Below are 19,876 nucleotides of genomic sequence, written 5' to 3'. Positions count from 1 at the left end.
CGGTAATATTAAGTGAGTTTCAGTCTGCAATACATAAATCTCTGTGTCCTTCATGATGAGCCAGACACCAATAAACCTATATTCATTCATATCTGGCCCTATGCTTTGTTCCTTTGACTGTCTCCATTACCTGGCAGAAGAACAATAACGGGATTCCTTAATGTTTAACCCAAAAAAAGCCCACTTGTGTCTTAGTATTATTTTCTATTGTTAATAAAAATGGTTGTACATCTCTGACTTTATCTGAATAATGCCCCTTCATGATCCCATCTTCACTTTTCCTTTAATTTTATCATAATCAGAAGAAATCTTCTCTTTACAGGGTCAAATTTATATTTGCAAAAGTGCCTCAATTTATTTCAGAAGCAGAATCCTGCAGCGGCTTTTAGAATTTTCCTCTGCCCAAATTCAAAGCAGCAAACAGTTAAGAAGTTTTGGCTTCAGAAGAAGCAGTCATCCTCAAAAAAAATCCACCTGATTAGGCAAAGCAATTCATATCACAATAATATATTCCGTATGTTCTTAATAGTACAACAAAGTCAGTCTGGATTCAGTTGCTTATTTCAGTGATGCTAGGTTTTAATGTATCGACAAGTACCGTAAGTATTTCTGCAGATGTTCTCTCAGCATATAAAGAAAGATTTTTTAAAATGTAATTGCATATAAGGAGAAGGGGAGCTCATTAAAATCCAGTTCTAGTACCTATCATTTCTACAAAGTATTAGCTCCTACTTCTGTCATGTCTTAAAATGAAAAAAAAATCAAAGCCCAAAGACACACAGATGGAAAATCACAGATCAAATGCCTTCCACCAGAAGTGGAAATTTACAAAGAGTAACATAATAATCACAGTAAAAATACAAAGGTACAGAAGAAAATAATCACAAGAAATAGAGTATTACAAACCCCCTACAGATTCCACAAAGCTAAGTACAGGGTAATTTTGTGCATATTCTATGTTTTTATATTTCTTTAATTAATAAAGTGTTTTCTGTTAATGAAAAGCAATTTCGTGGTCACCTAGGGAAAGGGGCTTACCCACTCACCCGTGACTCATTTCACAGTAGCATCTTACAGGTTTGGAGTTTCCCTTGGTATGACCCACCCATGACGCTGGAGTGCACAGGGGAGGCCACGGCACTATATAAACGCGGCAGGTCCCAGAGCACAGGCACTTGGGGCTGCGGGAGCTCACCTCACCACAGAACCAGACCCAGGCGACTCAAGGAAGAAACACTCTTGCATCGTGATGGGCAAGGCTGTGGCTGCTGTCCTGACTCTTCTCCTGATCTCAGCGGTTGGAACAAAAGGTAAAGAAACCCTTCCTAAAGCTCTCCTAACTAATTGCTAGTGTAAATGCTGACGGGGGAGGTACTATGCTGTATTACAAGTGCAGCAAATAACTATTCTAATACTGTAAGCAAAAAGAACTTCCTGTGCTTCCTGTGGAAACGGTGAAACAGTCCACCTTTTTTTTTTCTTCTGGTTTTACAGGTAAGGCCCTGCCACGCTCGGCGATTGAACTCCGGTGCCAGTGTGTAGGCACCCATTCCAAGTTCATCCATCCCAAGTTCATTCATAACGTGAACCTCATCCCTAGTGGACCTCATTGCAAGAACGTTGAAGTCATGTAAGTGCTTTTGCAAAATCCTCCTGATTACTTAACAAGAAGGAAACAGATTTTACATTAAGGATGATGTAAGCGTTCTCTGAAAGATGTAACAAGCCAGCAGGCGTGGATACTCGAACGCTCGTTGCTCTTACGAACGATATGCTACGTGTTATAAGTTGCAGCAACCAAAAAGTTGGTTTTGCCAATCTCTACTTTTAAACACATCATGCAATATTTCAACCTAAACTCGCAGTCATCAGACAGCAAATAACTTTCTAAAGCTCTGAATTCCACCAGCATATGAGAAGAGAATTAAATTCACAGAGCCATGCTGAGCAAGTGATCAAAACATGAATCTTAACGGCTAGGTCAAAAATATGATCACGCTTCTACTTAAGTCAATGAAAAAACTACCATTAGCATACAGTCATACAATCCGGTCACAATTCCAGAACTCTTACTGTAACAATATTCCTATGGACTGGGCAGTACAGTTTCTGAATCAAGATGGAAAGATTTAGCCCTTCAGATAAACACCATCACAAATACAAAGCAAGCTGGGGTAAAAAAAGAAGCAATTTTGAAAAGAGTGAGTCCTGCAAATGATTTAATGCATTCAAACAAACAGATATGAGAAGATATGAAACCATTTAAAAAAAAAAACAACTTTATGTTGGGCTACAGCCTCAACGGATGCAGCTTAAAGTAAAGGAGAACATGTAAGCGTACACCTAGAATGATGTTACGAGAGAAAAGGGAAATTGCCTTGGAATTCACTAAGTAGACCTTTTCCCTTCCTTTTTTCTCTCTTGCAGAGCTACCCTGACAGACGGCAGAGAAGTGTGCCTGGAGCCCACTGCTCCCTGGGTGAAGCTGATCATCAAGGCAATTCTGGACAAGTGAGTCATTTGTTCTCAGTGAGCGTGGCTTATCAAAAAACTGTATTTTAAATGAGCTAGCAAACATGTACAGCGTAAAGCATTCAAAAATTCTGTCTCCTCACACAGTTACTACCGTTTGTGTTCACTAACCGGGACAAACACTGTGATTGCTTTGAGCTTTAATTATAATATTAGGTTCAATCCCTTATTGTGCCACACACCCCATGTGAATGTTAGCTACGCATCTCGTAAGGCACAAGCATATTGAAAACCTGCAGCTCAAGTGCTCAGGAAATCCAGGCATTAATCAGCTGGTTTTCTCTTGCTTGCAATGGTACAAAGCAACAATCAGTTTTTCAAAACTAATGGTATTTAGATAAGTGGGGGAAAAATCAGAGGCGTCAAATGAAGCATCAAACTATGGAAGCCCACAGTTACTGAGTACTTGTGAAAATGTCACAATGTACCAGTGTCCCTTACGTTCAGTAACAGCTTTTAAGGCGCTTGGACACAGGAGCACAAACCCTTCGTGGTAGATTTCATCTGATCCCAGCGAGTGATACCTGTTCCATGAACAAGTTCTAATTGTCTCCTTTTCCATTTTCCTTTTTTCTAGGGCAAACGCCAAACCTGAGACAGTGTCCTAAGATGAAGAAGAAAAATGTCCTAACTCTTCCAGGAAGGCAAAAATGGGAGAGACGCTCATCCAGCTCCTGGCAGCTCACCTCCTCCTGCATCCTACATTCACACTTCTAACAGCATCTAGAGAGTATGGATTCCCTGTTCCTGTAGTTAGCTGACGACAGTACTTTAAGTCTTTTAAAGAGGTCTCATTATGTAGGAGAGAAACCACTGACACCAGAAAAAGCTGGCAGAAAAAATGGCTTGTGAAAGGAGATGGAGACGATTCTGGAGTCATTTTTGCTAAACACAGCTGGATCAGTACAGTGCACTCTCAGCAGAGCTTTCACTAAATGACACCTTCCCTTTTTGATAACAGTTTAGGAAAAGACCAGCAACTCCTTCTCTCCAGGAAAGCACGGATAGGTAGCATCAACTGTACCTAGGTCACTGCCACTCAGAGTGGGCTACTGACCAGAAGAAGGGAGCTTGCAAAATTAGGGAGCCAAAATTCTAAGACATCAGTTTTTGTGCCATCATTTTCAAGATATTATTTATTGTGAATTAGTGTTGTGAAGGTATAAACATATATTTTAATGCCATCTTTTGGCTAGAAAAAAGCACTTTATTTATTTATATCTTTATTTTTATTTATTTACTTTTGCATATTTATTGACTTTTGCATAAGAATGTAGTTGGTCTTCAATATTTATTTATTTATTTATTTATTTATTTATTTATTTATTGAAAATGTTTATGTACCTAATAAACGCTTGTTGAAATGTTTTCACTTCAATATTGTGTGTTATTAATTTCCTTATTGAAATACAGAACTGAAAAAAAGGATGCATTTTCTTTCCTTTTGTATCACATAATGGGTTCTCAGAAGGGCAAATGGTGGCTGAGCTGTTTGGGGGCAGCTAATTACAACAGCAAATTCTTGCCTCTGGTGAGTGCAGGTGGTTTCCGATAGGAGGAATTATAAAAATGATCTACTTTCTTCCTCTTTTCTTGCCAGACTCGGTGTTTTCAGAGGTCTGGGTGATAAAATTCATGCAGATAATGTAATAAACAAATAATGGTTAGTCACAGAAATTCCAAGGCCATAGCAGCGGTGGTGCTCAGATAGCACGTCAGCTGAGAATCTGGCACCGAACAAGGTTTTTCATTAACTTAAATAAGCAGGGAAACCTGATAAACATTAAGGAAGTCACTGAGCATCCTCCCTAATTCCAGTGAGGAGGGAGGACTACATCAGGAGAAATCCTAATAAATAGAACTCCGATTGCACGGCCACACATCTGCCTGTGACACAGCGATTTACAGAGAAATGGCTGGAATACGAGCAACAAACACTTGAGAAAATGGGAAAGTTGAGCAAATGTTTTGATACCTGTTTTTCTTCGGTCTTTTCCAATAAGGAGCCACTCCGTATTCTGAACAAACAGCTCATGTTTGCTCATGGTGCAAGATAAAAAGGGAATTTCTGGTACTGTTTGAGCAAGCTCTTGTGCAAGATGACAACTATTCCAACCACACTTTGCTCCCTATCCCCATCTCTGCGCCTGTCCCACAGCACTGCATTACACAGCCTGTTAGACCTCATCCCCAGAATGTAAAGGAGACAAAGTTTCGCAAGGGGACAGGTTTTGTTCAGACTCGTCTTACAGCACTAAGCCTTCCTGTTTTCTGAGTGATTTTTACAAGCTGCCTTCTTTCAGAAATCTAATTTGGAGGTAAACACGTCAGAAATATCAGCCAAGAATGGGGAGAGGGGGGGAAGAACCCCTTTATATGCACGCCCATAAAACTATGTGTGTATCCTAAAGGACTGGCACCAGTTTCAGTGCTATACAGATACTTACAGTAAGCGTGTAATTTTTGTCACCAGCAAAAGCCCAGTCAAGTTACTGGGAGCTGAATCACAGCCAAGGAAGGGCTCTTCTCATAAATTCTTCTGTCCAAAACTTCAGCGATGGCTGCGCTCTCAGGACCCAGGCAGGGCATCTGCAGAGCGGCTGAACCATATCCCTTCTTTCTCCATAGGTTATCGCTCATCAGTGAGACATGATTCAGAGGCTGGCTAGAAATGATGAAACGTTGTGTTTCTTTTCTTCCTTAGGAACACAACAACCCTCAGGCTTCCAAAAATGTGTTTCAGTGCTCCCAGAGGCTGCTAAGAGAAGCACTGCAGCTCTTCTGACTTGATGACTACCTTTGTCAAATGTGGGCTGTTCTTCTGTGTTGTTTTTGCTTTGCTAATACTGTCTCTCCAAAGCTGAACTCAGACTCCATGAAATTACTGATTCTCCCGGCAAAATATTTTTACGTTGAGACACTTAACAATTAAACCAGCTATGAACTAGTTAACAATCTTAGCTAACATATCCACAGTGTTGTCCTGCTCCCCAGTGAGCAAAAGGCAGACACTATGTATGTCCAGGATAAACTGCCATCTCCCCTACATACAATACCAAGGCTCTCATTTGGCAGGCTCCTTCTTTTCAAAACCCAATTGCTTTCTTAATTTTAGTAAAGTACTGAAATTCACATGGACAACATACTTTATCAGATCACAATTTGCTCCAGTTTCTTTGCTTGAGACCACCTTTTTTTCACCTCACAAAAATAAGAATGTCCAATATCCCAATGACTAAACCATACACAGTCTACAAACAGATTCCTGAGGCATACTTGAGAGATTTCACATTTGACGTGTGTTTATCTTCTGTTTTAAACACCTACGATTATTCTAGATGCATGAGGCTAGAAAGAAAAACAAGTAACTTCCTAAGTGCTTATTTTAATTAGGTGTTATTACAACTCTTATTGCCAGATACTTTCTCTTTTCATATTCTGAACAAATGAAATTTTCAGAAAAGCTTAAGTGACTTAGCTGACAATGCCTCAGTCATTTTAAGCTCATCATTTCCTGTTCAATGACTAGAGAAGCTTTTCAGTACAGAATTAAGAATGTAAATCCCTTTAGCCAAACTGACAATGACAAAATCCTTTCAGAGAACAATAGAAACTACTTACGTCTTGCCTTCATAAGACACTGGCTAAGTAACTTCATTAGACTCATACCAAAATATAGTCCATAAGATTGGGATGAGAAGTTCCCGTAATTATGTTGGGTAAAAGTTTTTGCACAAGGCATTTAAACTCAATACAAAGAGCTGAACAGAAATTCTACATTCAGAGGGGGAAAAAAAGTCTCTCTGCTTTGGGCTGGGGGGATGCCTGGTAATGCTGTATTGATTTCCAAGTGCAAGCTCAGCATTGTTGCTTAAACTAATGTCCCATGAAGAAGTGCAAACAGAAAGTGATAGATAATAATTACAACGTAAAGAAAGAATTAAAAACATACAGCAGCAGAAGTACATTAGGGAATTCTGAAGTGCCACTGAACGGACTGTGCAGGGATTTGGATTTCTTATGCAACACTCTCACGTATTAGAAAACCTGTGCGTACAGAACCCCCACGTTGTGCTGGAGTGCAATTGCTCAGCACTTAGGCTGCTGGGAGTGCACCCTTCCAGTATAAAACCTGATGTGAAATAGAAGCAGAGCAGGACGTCTGTCAAGAAGAAAACTTCCGCGCAGCAACGGATGGCAAATCTGTTGCCGTTGCTTTGGTTCTCCATCTGGTCTTAATAGCAGGGTCAGAAGGTAAGAAAATGATTTCTTAAAACTCACATAACCAATGAATAAATATACATACGCAAATGCAAGTGGGCGTATGCTATGTTAATGTTGACTTTTTCCGAGAGATGTGCATCTTCAATAAATTGTCAGTCAGAAATAAAAACTATCATTTGTATTTGCATCTGTTAGGATACTGTGGCCGTTTCTGGGGGTGAAATACGCTTCTGTCAGGAAATTAGTTTATTCCTATGCCATAATACTTGCCTAACCCTAGATTTTAAGAAATGTTTGAATTAAGACAGGACCTTTTTTCTAAACGTCTCCATACATCTCTTTTCCAAATGACAACTTTCTCCTATTAGTATTTTTATTCTTGGTAGGCAGGTTGATGATAGTGCTTTCTCAAAGCAAAAATTATGCAATTTGCAGAAGACAATAAGGAACGCGAGCAGATGATCATGGCAGAAACTACTAAACAATATGTGGACATAGTTAATGACGTCAACCTACTTTGTACAAGTGATGCAATTTACGTGTAGAATCTGGCCAGGCACAAATGCACTATGAAAACATCTAAGTATTTTCACTTAGAGAGACAGGTTTAACTTTAAATGCATCTGCATACCAGCAGCCCTGAAAATGTAACTGCTGCTGTTGGGCAGATGCAGTGAATTTTATCTCACAGTCTTCAGCAAATCAGAGTGCCTGAGTAACAAGAATAAGGCTGACAGAAGGGAATACTCTTTGCTTCATAGGAGCAAATAATGAGATCGTTCATTTACCTAGACATAACTTATTTTTGTTCTACAGGTAAGGCACTGCGAAGACAGAGGAAGAAGGCTTCCAATGCCCGTGCCTAAGCACTCATTCCAAGTTCATCCCTCCCAAGGCTATTCAGAATGTGAGATTAAGCTAAAGAGGACCTCGCTGCAAAAATGTGGAAATCGTGTGAGCGCTTTTGCAAAATAGCATCCTGCTTTCAATAGGAGGAAGTGGCTTGGCATTTCACACCCTAGTTACTTACTTACTTTGGGTGGAATTATATATCCCTTGCAAAGCCTCATAGACACTAAGTATAAGGTATTAGGACTTCTATCCAAAGGAATGAGCTTATTTCCTGCCAATGTTACAAGCCACTTCCAGACAGTATTTTAAAAGTCTCTCTACGCTAGTATTTTAATTATGGCCAACATCAGAGGAGAGAATTAGATCCCCGTAACACATTCAGGGCACGATTAATGATCTAGGCAATGAAGAATCAATCGAAGATACAATCTTGATCCCATTGACATGAATTTAAACAATTTCCACTAACTTGGTCTGCATGTGGCAAAGTTTGAAATGCCGCCAAGTTACTCCCTATGTCAGAATTGCTTACTGAGCACTGTCCTGTGCGAGGAGCGTGGAACTTAAATTGTAAAATCCATGTGAGTACAAAGTAAAAAATATGGTAAGCTTCATTTAAAGACACATCAGGAACTATTCACATGAATTGGGTCAATGTGTTCACGTAAACAGAAGGTAGCTTTCAGGTTTTTATGCTTTCACTATGGTTTCATAAGCAAATAATACTTGTACGATCATACCCTCTGTGCAGCATTGCGTGTCATCCAGTTCCACCTCACTAGTAATTGGCAATTTCAGCCAGGTTTGATTTAAAAAAAAAAAAATTTCCAAGATAATTAAGTTCCTGAAAGATCTGCTAAACTATGACCAGATAGAGAACAGAAACCAAATAAAGAATTCATCAGGCTCATTAAAAAGATTGCATCATAAGCACCAATATCGACATAATTCATTAAAAAAACCCCCAAACTTAAATGCCCAAGCATAGAAAAAGTATAGGAAAGTCATTTTTCCCTAGTTCTCTCAGAAATGCTAGCTGGAAAATACCAAACAGGTTTAATAAACAAAAGTTTGTACCATGTCCTCCGGTTACTTAATTGACAAATAGCTAAGATAAATTTCAAAACATTAGGAGAGTGAGAGGGATCCGCCTATCCTTAACTTCTTTGTCTCTCACCCAGCCTTAACATCTTTGTTTCTTTCTTGGCAGAGCTATGCTGAAAGGTGGCAAACAAGTGTGTTTGGAACCCACTGCTCCCTGGGTCCAGCTCACTGTAAAGGTTATTTTGGCCAGGTAAGTTGTTTTCTTTACTAGAACAGCTTCAGTTGAAAGCTATTTTTAGACGGCATATTTTAATTTCTTGGCATGAAACTGTTCACCCTCTTCAGGTATTAGTTATTCTTCCCAACAGTTCTCTCTAAATCTGTATTTCTGAATGCCTGAAGATTAAAATCGTTTCCTAGCTTTGCTACCTTTCCTGTGTGTTAAGCCATCCAAAAGGTATGATGCACCTAAACATCCACGGAGAGATGGCACAATCTGGGTGTGTGTTTGACACTTCCAAAAATCAAGCTCTAACAGACTCACTTCCTCTTTCTGGGTGCAATTCAGATTTACAGCTGGCATTTCTAAGCTTATTAGCTTTCACTGCTGTAAATGGGGACAATCATGTCCGTGCTTCACACAATTTGGACATAGGCATATGGAAGTCCTTTCTATTGGAGCCGAACTTGTGTAAACACAGGATTTTTTTGTCTTTGCACATATGTCAGTTGGTTGGTACAGTAAAAATAGGTCATTAACAACTTGTGAGCACCTATTGCTCTCCCTGTAGCTTGTATTAATGATAATTGTTTCGTTAATACATTGCTGAATTCACTTTATACTTCATCTAATTACAGGGCCAGAGACAATATTGAGTCACCAATCAAAGAAAAGTCAAGGAAAAATATGCCTTGGAGTTTTTCAAGGATATGAAATGAGAGGAAACACTTGCTGATGAGAATGTCAAGGAGGAGACCCCCCCCTTCTGCTACATTACTACATTTGTTTTATTTATTTTTTCCCTGAGACGGTTGCTGATTCTACTTATTTCCTTTGCTGTGTCTATCTCTAAAACTCTGCCTGTGATGGATCAAGGAGTTCAAGCTTAATGAATGTGTTTTAGTATGGTAAAGACAAGAATAAAAAACAGGAAATTAGTTACCCTTAAATGGCCTTACTTAAAGTAGAAATAGAAAGGACACAATTAGTAAACACATGAATAAACATGCACATGAATAATAAGGAAGAGTCTGTGTAGCTTTGAAGGAAGTCTTCTTTCACACGCTTGTTACAGTTCTTTGAAGGTGACAACAAGCCTATGGATGTGGAAGGTCCCACAGGTATAGTCAAACTGTCTTTCTGAAGTCCTTTCACAACCCTCACCACACATTAGAAATAATGAGGCTAAGAAAGAAGTCTTGGAAATTGTTACATAACAGGCGGATACACAGAAATGAAGGACAGAATAAAAAGGTCAGCTTTTTTTGATAAAGGGACATCACCCGTGGATTCCTACACCAGCTTGTGTGGGGTCCTATTTGGCATGGCGTATCCACAAGTGGTCTGGGAAGGTCATTTGCTACGAGCTGAAGTATTCTGATGATACTAAATGAAGAGTAGTAAAGACTAGGCTCAACTATAAAGAACTGCAAAAGGACCTTAGGAGACTCATTGATTAGGCAATAAACTACCACGTGAAATTCACTGCAGGAAGTAGCGAAAGTGATTGACATACGTAAAAATTACAAAGCTCATACAAAAATGAGGCATTCTAGGCTGACCATTAGCACATAAGAGAGAGACCTTGGGATTATGCTAGTTGTACGATAGGAATATCAGATCAGGGCTCAGCACTGAAAAAAACTTCAGAACCAAACAAAAAAACCCCAGAAACCCAACCCATCCAAACATGCCGTTAGGAGTTACTAGGGCAAGAATAAGAACCAACTACTAAAATTTGTTATGCCACTGTGTAACTGCGAGATTTACCCACACGCAGAGCACTGTGCAGCCCCTGGCTCCCATCTTCCAAGAAGACAGAGTAGCGTTGGGAAAGGTTGAAGGTAAAGCAACGAAGATGAACAAATGCTCCACACAAGAAGTGATGAAGCAAACCAGATCTCTTTCTTTCAGAAGTGAGATACCTCTGGGTGGCCATGAAAGAAGTGAACTCACACCCATTTCTCCATGAAAGAACCATCTTTGAGAAAGTGGCAGAGATCCTCCACCAGCCGCTCCTGACAGCTGTAGCAATGTGTTCTACGAAGACCAAAGATTACTTAATTTTCTATGAGTACCCAGAAAATAATTTTTTTGGCAGCGTATCTTTAAAATGGTCTGTGAGACATGCCACTCACTGGAATGGGAAATGCTGATTAAAATGTGACTGACTGAATTAAATAGAGTGTTTACAAGTGACTTTAGCTAAACAGTATTTGACTGGGTGTACCTGCAGCACAGCTGCAAGCAAGTAAGCATGGCCTGACACCTAAACTACCACCTGTGAGGTGCTTCGCTATGTCTCATCAACAGCTCTAAGTCACTGCCAGCCTCGGGGTAGCCTCACGAGTATGAGTTAATGGCTTTCAGAAGGAAGCAGCTAAAATTAGAGATACTAAATTACCCGTGTTATTTCTGACGTGACATTTATTGTGCTGTAGTTTCCACTTACAGATAGGAAGATGCAGGCAGAGACACATATATACATGTATACAAAAAGAAGTTTAGAAGTCGTATTTCTGAAGAAAAAACCACATTATTTATTTTAATATAACATGAAATATTTTGCAATTTTTTTTCTCTCACATTAGTTCTACCTGATACTATAATAGACCACATTTTTTGCTTTGCAAAAGGATTTTGCAGCTTACATATTTATTATGTCAAATGTTACTGCTCAAGGGTCCAGGAGACTGCTTATAAGACTAAACATCAGTTTAGTGTGTTGAGTCCCATTGCATTTATTGTTAATTTCTTTCTACAGTCAAAAACGGTGTTAAAGATGTTTTCTCTTAATGATTTGCTACACGTCAATTATGCCTGGCGATATAAATCTAGTTTCTGAGGATAGAAAGCGCTAAAGTGCAGACTCTAGCAGCAATCACCAGACCAGAGATATGTGGTCAGAGCAATGGAGGACCACAGGGGAAAACATCATGACTGCCCTGCGGAGTTTGATCTTCTGAGCCCCAGGATGGGAGAGTGGGGTTTGGGGGATAGCCGCAGGCTAGACAGAACATCAGACTGCAAACAGACATGTAGGAAACTCTCAGAACAGTCTCGTTCTTGATAGGGAATGACCTCCACTGGCACCCCCAAACAGAGCAATTCTGGATTCCAATTGAATTGTTAAGCTGGCTATATAAGCAAGTTTATATATAACAGCTTTTATGCAAAACAGGTCTCATTTATAGTACTAAAAGGTATATTTTTATTCAAGATTCAGACGTTTACATTTTTGCACTTCTTTTACAGGCAGGCTATCTGCCTACGTTCACTTGAGTGCTACAGAGAGACTCTCCATCTCTATGCGTACCCTGCTGCGATTGCACTGCCAGGAAGTCTTCAGGCTAACATCTGCCGAGCTGCATTGGCTGTAGTTTAAGCAGACAGTAAGATAACACCAAGCGACATTTTAAGAGTCAGAGATGAATGCATGATGTATATTATGTCTACTGACCACTTCTAATTTAATCAAAAGTTCCCAGCACAAACTTCATAAGACTTTAAATGTGTTTCCTCCCGCCACTTCCATATCTTACTTCCACAGTCAGAAAATGCTTCCTGCCAAGCTCACAAAAGGGAAATGCAACTAAAGCAGTAAACACAGCCTTCATAGAACAGGTACAACCCCAGCTGCTGGTCCCTAACAATTCTCTAGTTGGACTTAGTATCATCTCCTCTGTTAATACCAGGTAGATCGAATTTATTTTAATACGAATATTTGATAATATTTGATAATATTTTATGTTAATATTATAATGAATAGTAATGCATTATTTTCTAATATTACTAGATACCTTCTATTAATATTGTCAATGACTTTTCATATAGAATTGGATCAAATTAAACATTTCATTTAACCCGCAACAATTTTAACTGAAAAAGCTACAATACAGTATTGACAGTTTTCAAGCAGAGCTGAAACATATATAACCCCAGCTGCTGGTCCCTAACAATTCTCTAGTTGGACTTAGTATCATCTCCTCTGTTAATACCAGGTAGATCGAATTTATTTTAATACGAATATTTGATAATATTTGATAATATTTTATGTTAATATTATAATGAATAGTAATGCATTATTTTCTAATATTACTAGATACCTTCTATTAATATTGTCAATGACTTTTCATATAGAATTGGATCAAATTAAACATTTCATTTAACCCGCAACAATTTTTTAACTGAAAGCTACAATACAGCATTGACAGTTTTCAAGCAGAGCTGAAACATATATCATAAATAAATATGCAGTCACATAAATACATACTTATACTATTATATTTATAAATACATAAATTAAAAGGCAAATCAACTAAAAAGCTGTACCGTTATTTTATGATTCCAGAGGGATTCAGGAAAGTCCAGCACTTACTGTGATCTGACTAAGGGTATACAACCATCTATATTTAGACACTTAAGTCCGAAAAAAATCACAAACTGACCTAAGCTTTTCTCCTTTCTTTGCTATCGCTTCCTCATATAGCAAGTCAAAAAACAGATGTTTAGGAGACTCTCTGCTTTTTACGTATATCTGCTCCCTACGCTCTGCCTCACGCTAAACTTCCACAAGTGTTTGCACAACATTGTGCCCAGTTTCTGAGCAGCGGAAGCAATTATTTCCCAGCCCCTGTATTTGCCCCTTCTGCTCTCCGCAGGTCAAGTGGAACGGCAGGTGAATGTCAAGCCCTTTGTGGGGAAAAGGAGGTGGCTTCAGAAGACAGAGTGGGATTTTTTCCCTGGGGAACAAGAGTAGGCTGGTAGAGAGGACGCACAGGAGACAGGAGTTGACAGACTTCAGCTTGCACAGACTGAACCCTCATTCCAGTGAAAGCTTTGTCTCCTGGGCTTTTGGGGTCTTGTGTGCACAACTTCTCAAGTGAGAGGTTTAAATTTGTCTAAAACAACACAGATTCTTAATTTTCTTAGAGAGGGCAACTTTATCAGCCCAGAGGCTGGAGCATTCCTCTGGAACTGGGACAACTCAAAACAGTAAGGCACTGGAGCCCAGCTCTCCCCCAACCCTCATGATGGTCTTGGTCAGCAGAGTACACATGAATCCCCCTCACTGTGTCCTTTGTCTTTGGGTGTCCTTTGCTACATGCAAAGCCTCTAAACGATCCCAGTCAAGATCCCAAAAGATTCCCTTTTGACTTTTGTGTTCATTAGACAAGGCAATGAGTCATGAAAAAGAAAAACCACTAGTTTCCATCCTGCCGCACGGAGAACACATCGTATACCCTGCCTTAAAAGACAGGCAAAGGAAGTATTTACTTCCCTTTTCAGCAGTCTTTCAGTAATCGGATTATTGCATAACTGTTGTTTTGTTCGTTACGAGTGTGCTTTTAACAGGGTTAAGTACGGAAGGTCTCCGCTTGCAGCGGTATCAGCTCACTCAGTGATGTTATCCTTCAAAAGGAGCAGCAATTCAATTTGCACAAGTCATCTCTGATGGCTGGTGGGAAAACACACGCTGCCAAAATCAGATAATGGATTTGGCATTCCCATGGGCAGGGGCTGGGACAAGATCAGGGGCAAAGTATTGAAGGGATGCAGGGAGAACTTGGGCGAAGCATGGCACTCCCAGGAACAGAGGTTCGGAGTGCCTGGCCTTAGGGCTCGATCTCATGTCTCAACCTATTTATGCCACTATCGTCTCTATTACACCTCCTTCACATAGTCCCGATGAAACTGTGTCACATCAGAGAAAAAGTGGAGGTAGAGGAGATGCTTTCGCTCTCAGAAAACATTTTTATTTCATTACAAACAGCCTGCTCTTTTAGACAGATACTTACTCTTTGCTCAGGGGCAGGGTTAATCATATAGTGGAGTTGGCTCTTGGCTTCACTTTTGACCTGGGGATTTCTGCAGATCTGTTACTGCCACACTCAGGAAATAGCTGAGTCTAGTGATGAGGAGAACAAGCAGTCATTGGTTTTACTTGGGGATTTGCGGGGGAATTTTCTTTTTTTGCCTCGGACATGAATGACATTTCAGCGCACACCAAAATTAGATAATAAAGCTGCAAATAGTAACTAAGAAAAGGGGGATCCCTAATCAAAGTTTAATTGCCCTGTGTGCATGCATACATATGTAGAGACACATGGAGAAAGAGAAAGAACCCAAAAGGAAAGAATCAGCAAAACCTCGTTGCAAGTAAACTGGTTAAAGCTCCAACATCTACAATCTGATGCCAGTTAGCTTAACATAACATATACAGCGTAATACAACATAAACAATAAAACATAACCTTCAGTGCCTGCTAAAGTCCTCTCCTTTTTCACGCCTTCAGAGAACTAAATGTATTTTTCAGTAAAGCTCTCTAAGACATACAGCTAAGGAGAAGCACCATTAGGAGTCAGAATCAGTATCTTTTGTTGACTCAGTACTCAGTAAGAGGTAGGAGACACAAACGTGGTGATATCTTTTCTTGGGCCAGCTGACACAGTAATGGGAAACAGATGAATTTTCATCACAAAGTTCCTTTTATCAAGTAAGTTAATGACAAATGGTACACAGGAAACCGTAATAAAGTATGGGCAAACTATTAAATTATTACTATAAATAAATTATAATGCTTTACATGCTAAAGATAATTGAGTTTTTACAAACTCCTCAGAGTTGGGGAGAAGTACCTCTATAAATCCACATAGCACAGAAACATGAAGCTTTGAGGTTGGAGATGTCAAGCAGCAAAAGACATCATGGTCAAAAGGACAATGTTTTTATGGCACCGAAACAGAATGGCTTCTCCTAATCACATGCACTCCAGATGGGTTAAAAAACCAAATCTTCATTTAAGCAACAGATCAGCATTTGAGCCCAAGTCTTCCCTTGAAATTGTCTCCCTCACAAGGTAATATCTCTACCAGCCACAGCAAATAAACACCCAGCATTCATGCAACGAGGTTCTTTAACGGAAATGTCTATAGCACTGCCATAATACTTAATGTTATTTCCCTTTGCTAAGACCTAGGGTTACAGTCACCAAAAAAGATTACAGAAAATACTTATTAAAATATCTAGATGTACAAAGCAATTGCGTTCAGCAGGTCATGCTATTTTGTTTGCATACAAAGCTTCCTCTGTTTATCATTCATTAACATGTGTGACATGAAAAATGCAGGCATGATTTTCAAAGCCGTTCAGAATTTAATATCTGCTTCCCACAGGAAGCTTTGAATACTGCAGCCTCAATTCCTTTACTGAACAGATAGCATTAGAGATGAATTTACTTTGTAAGATGCCACTTAAACAGAAAAAAAGAACAAAAAATTAAAATTATTAACATCAAAATAATGCTGAGGTAAAATCCTGATGCCAGTGAAAAAGCTTTTCAGTGACTTCAGCACTGCCCGATTTCCACTTCAGTGGCTTAAAATCAAATAAGTAGAAGTTATCACCATAAATGGAGATAAGAAATTAAGTATCTCAAGTCTACATCTGGCATCCCTACAAAGAACAGTTATTACCCTGAAGAAAATAATAAAACATTACAACAAAAACGTAACTGAAAAAAAAGTTACAACTGAAAATGTAACGTCATAAAGTTATATTACTAAATAAGGGTATGCATTAGAAAAAGCACAAAATTTCCAAAAGTCTACAAAAGAAATTGGAATGCATGGCTATTATTTACATATTTTAATAAATTAATACATTATATCATTCTCAGCAGAGTAATTCCTCGTCATCTAGCAAGGAGTTTCACAACAGTCATGTGACTCACTTTTACTGCATCTGGGAAATTCCTCTAACGCAATCTACATGCTAGCAGAGCACACATGCTGGGCACAAAAGGGTATATAAGCAAGATGGATCGCCCAGATCAGGCATCAGCAATCCTCCGGGACAAGAGAGGTCACCGCTCCACAGAACCAGAGCTAAACGATCCAGTGAAAAGCTCCTGTCTAATCATGAACGGCAAACTTGTGGCTGTCCTGGCTCTTCTCCTGATTTCAGCGGCTATGTCTCAAGGTAAGTAAATCCCTCCCAAGATCCCCATGGCTGTAGTATTGTCTAGGCATCTACTGAGATGCTTGTCCTTGCAGAGAGGTAGCTTTATATTTGTTCCAGCAAATTAGTTTCTTTTGAGAGATTTTCAGCAACTTCTCTTCAGTCAAAAATCTACCACGTAGCCCTTGTATTGAAGAGTTACTGACATCTTGTGGGAAAAATTTTAAGGATGCAACTTCAATTTGCTTTGTTTCTATGTTTCACTTGAAGTGTATGCAGGTAGAGACAGGATCTTCTTCTTAAGTGTTTGAATAGTTCTCTCCCTTCCCACACAAAGAACAGTTTATGATCTCATATTTGTTACTTAATGATTACACTGCCTCAAGCAAGTAATATATAGCTGGGAATGGAGAACAATATGAACATAGAAGCATGGACAAGCCTCCAATTAATGAAAAAATCTATACAATCTGTATAGTTGCCAGTTTGTCGATCCAGATATTAAAATGATGCAACTAACCGTACAGTGTGGTCAGTACCAGTAACCACGAAATATGTGGTTTTATTTCAAAAAGATGTGTTAATTTAGTTTTAAATGTACTTGGGCACCAGCTCCTCTAAAACAAATAAGCAACTGATGTTTATACAGTGAGGATTTAGGCAGCTTGGACAAATGCAGTATTTTAATTGAGAATGTTGTTAAAATTGAGCAGTTGTGCTTTACGTCTGATACAATGACTGTAAGACCACCTCTCAAACCATGATCTTCCTTTTCTGCTCACAGGCAGGGCCCTGGCAAGGATGGGAACCGAGCTCCGGTGCCAGTGCATAGCCACTCATTCAAAGTTCATCCCTCCTAAATCGATTCAAGATGTGAAGCTGACACAGAGTGGCCCCCACTGCAAGAACGTTGAAGTCATGTAAGTAGCTCTGCAAAAGCCTCCCTCTTCTTCATCTACACTCTGCTGCTGCTGCCGCTGCAGCTGCAGGGCCTTTTACGCTTCATGACAAGTATGACTGTCAACCTGCTGGCTGACATGATGTAGTCGGATTTGGTTATTCTTTTGAGAGAGAGAGTTTTAAGTAATACATCATGTTTTTCATCATCTCTATGATCTTATGTATTCCTGAACTGATCATTATTTATCTGTCATGGGACATATTAAATATTTCTGGTGGTAGAACATGAATTTCAAGGACTGGTCAGTTCTTAATACATGAGGTAATAACGTAGTTTAAATCCTGCAATTATTAGGCAGACAAAACTCCCATTAAAACAGTCTATGTCAGTCTCAGAGAGAAAAATTAAGTCCTCACAAGCACATTTAGGGAAACAATGAAACTAAGCTGGTCTTGAAGAGCATGGAGGAGGGACTAAAATGTTGAAATCCTTATACTGCTGAAACACCTTTTCACCACTGGAGGTTTCAATCGTTGTGTAAGAAAGCTCTACTAAAGTAAACAAATTCAAATCAAGTACCCGTATATATTGAGAAAGATTTTTGGGAATGTGTGACTGCTTTGAGAGCAGACACACACTCACACAACTTCTGGACGGCTTTAGTCTCCTCAGTTGTGGAACACATATAACAAAATGGCCAAGTGTAACCTAGAGCAGTCGGGATGAACTTACACTAACTCATCTAAAAATGCAGTCTTACATTCTGTGAGTAAAACAAATCTATGTAGTCGTTTCCTGACTCTTCTTTATTCCCTGTTTTGCAGAGCTACTCTGAAGGACGGCAGAGAGGTGTGCTTGGAGCCCACTGCTCCCTGGGTACAGCTGATCATAAAGGCAATTTTGGCCAAGTAAGTCCCATTCCCTCTCACTTTGGGCAGTTGAGTGGCAAACCTCCCAAAAAAGCCAATTTGTAGGATTTCTTAGTGATACTTTCCATTTTCTCTTAACTACATTTAAAGAACAAGGAAACTTGCTGTTTCATTATAGAATTAGTCTTAGTCTTTCTGACTCTGCTGCAGGGTCCTCGTTCAAGCTGATACGTTCACTACTACACCTTTGAGTACTGGCAACTCTGTCTGGAGGGAAAGGAACACAGAAGTGTTTGGCTCCCTTGGAAAATGAGGCTTTAAAAAATTCATCTTCCTCTTACTTACAGTAGCATATATTAACAATTCATATTTCCGAGTTAATGAGTTTCTTGATGCGAGTAAATGCAGAAACTCATGCTGCAGAAGTTTCCTAGCTGGGCACCAGATACGCACACACTGGGATTTCAGTAATCGCTTTCAAAACATCAACTTTATTCTCTCTATGCCTCAAGATAGCACATAGAGTTGGAAACAGACCACTCATCCTTACCTGTTCGTCCAATGCTAAGCAACGATAACCGTTCTTGAACCTCCTTTTAAATTATCCTCTTCCCTCACCTCTTAACAGGGCTCAACTCAATTCTGACTCGCCACTCTAAGAAGCACCAGGACAGAAAAAATCTGGAAACTGCTCCCGCTCCTCCGTTGAGAGAAACATTCAGGAAAAGCATCATTCAGGCAGCGTACCACCTTCCACCTCCTGCATCAGTGTTGTTATGTTAATTATGGATTATATTATTTTATTTATTTATTTATTTAACTGCATCTATTTAAGAAAGCCTTTCAAAATGATCAGTGTTGTCTGTGGGACACGCTGTTCATTGACACTGAAGACGCTGAATAGCAAAAGTGGTTTGCTAAAGGAAATGAAGAACCCTTGGCAGCCACTTCAGCCAAACAGAACTAGATAAGTGCAATGCACTTACAGCACAGCTTATTTACACTAAGCCTTACTATTTTGCTATTACACCAGCAAACTGGTAAATCCCCTGCTCCCCTGGAGTGCACTAGTATGTTGTGTCAACAACAGTTTCCTGAACCACAGTCAGCCTGTGGCTAAACTGTGAACTGTGATTTCTGACTTTAAAAATCTAACCTACAGAATCTGTAAGACAGTGGGTTTGGTATTTATTTATTGTGATTTCCATGGTATTTATAAATGTATTTATTGACTAGTTTCTATACAAGAGAGAAAATGATGATAATTTATTTCAT

General features: G+C 39.4%; 2 protein-coding genes across 3 annotated transcripts; both read left to right on the top strand.

The window, feature by feature from the left end:
• Window positions 1-1,171: 1,171 nt before the first annotated feature.
• On the top strand, window positions 1,172-3,244 carry LOC103898935 (interleukin-8). The gene is made up of 4 exons (XM_009279325.1): window positions 1,172-1,310; window positions 1,495-1,630; window positions 2,428-2,511; window positions 3,110-3,244. The coding sequence occupies exons 1-4, from the start codon at window positions 1,250-1,252 to the stop codon at window positions 3,138-3,140; spliced, it is 312 nt and encodes a 103-aa protein (XP_009277600.1). The 5' UTR covers window positions 1,172-1,249; the 3' UTR covers window positions 3,141-3,244.
• Window positions 3,245-16,733: 13,489 nt separating this feature from the next.
• LOC103898934 (interleukin-8) lies at window positions 16,734-19,434 on the top strand. 2 transcript variants are annotated; one of them, XM_009279324.2, is made up of 4 exons: window positions 16,734-16,856; window positions 17,620-17,751; window positions 18,557-18,640; window positions 19,230-19,434. In XM_009279324.2, the coding sequence occupies exons 1-4, from the start codon at window positions 16,792-16,794 to the stop codon at window positions 19,258-19,260; spliced, it is 312 nt and encodes a 103-aa protein (XP_009277599.1). In that variant the 5' UTR covers window positions 16,734-16,791; the 3' UTR covers window positions 19,261-19,434. The 2 variants fall into 2 exon arrangements, with proteins under 2 accessions (XP_009277599.1, XP_009277598.1); XM_009279323.1 differs by having other exon boundaries at window positions 16,780-16,852; window positions 17,616-17,751; window positions 19,230-19,260.
• Window positions 19,435-19,876: the final 442 nt, after the last annotated feature.

The sequence above is a fragment of the Aptenodytes forsteri genome, unplaced genomic scaffold (assembly GCF_000699145.1).
Source record: "Aptenodytes forsteri isolate BGI_AS27 unplaced genomic scaffold, ASM69914v1 Scaffold467, whole genome shotgun sequence".
Lineage (NCBI taxonomy): Eukaryota > Metazoa > Chordata > Aves > Sphenisciformes > Spheniscidae > Aptenodytes > Aptenodytes forsteri.
The sequence above is the reverse complement of the archived record's forward strand: the minus strand, read 5'-3'. Positions and strand labels throughout refer to the sequence as shown.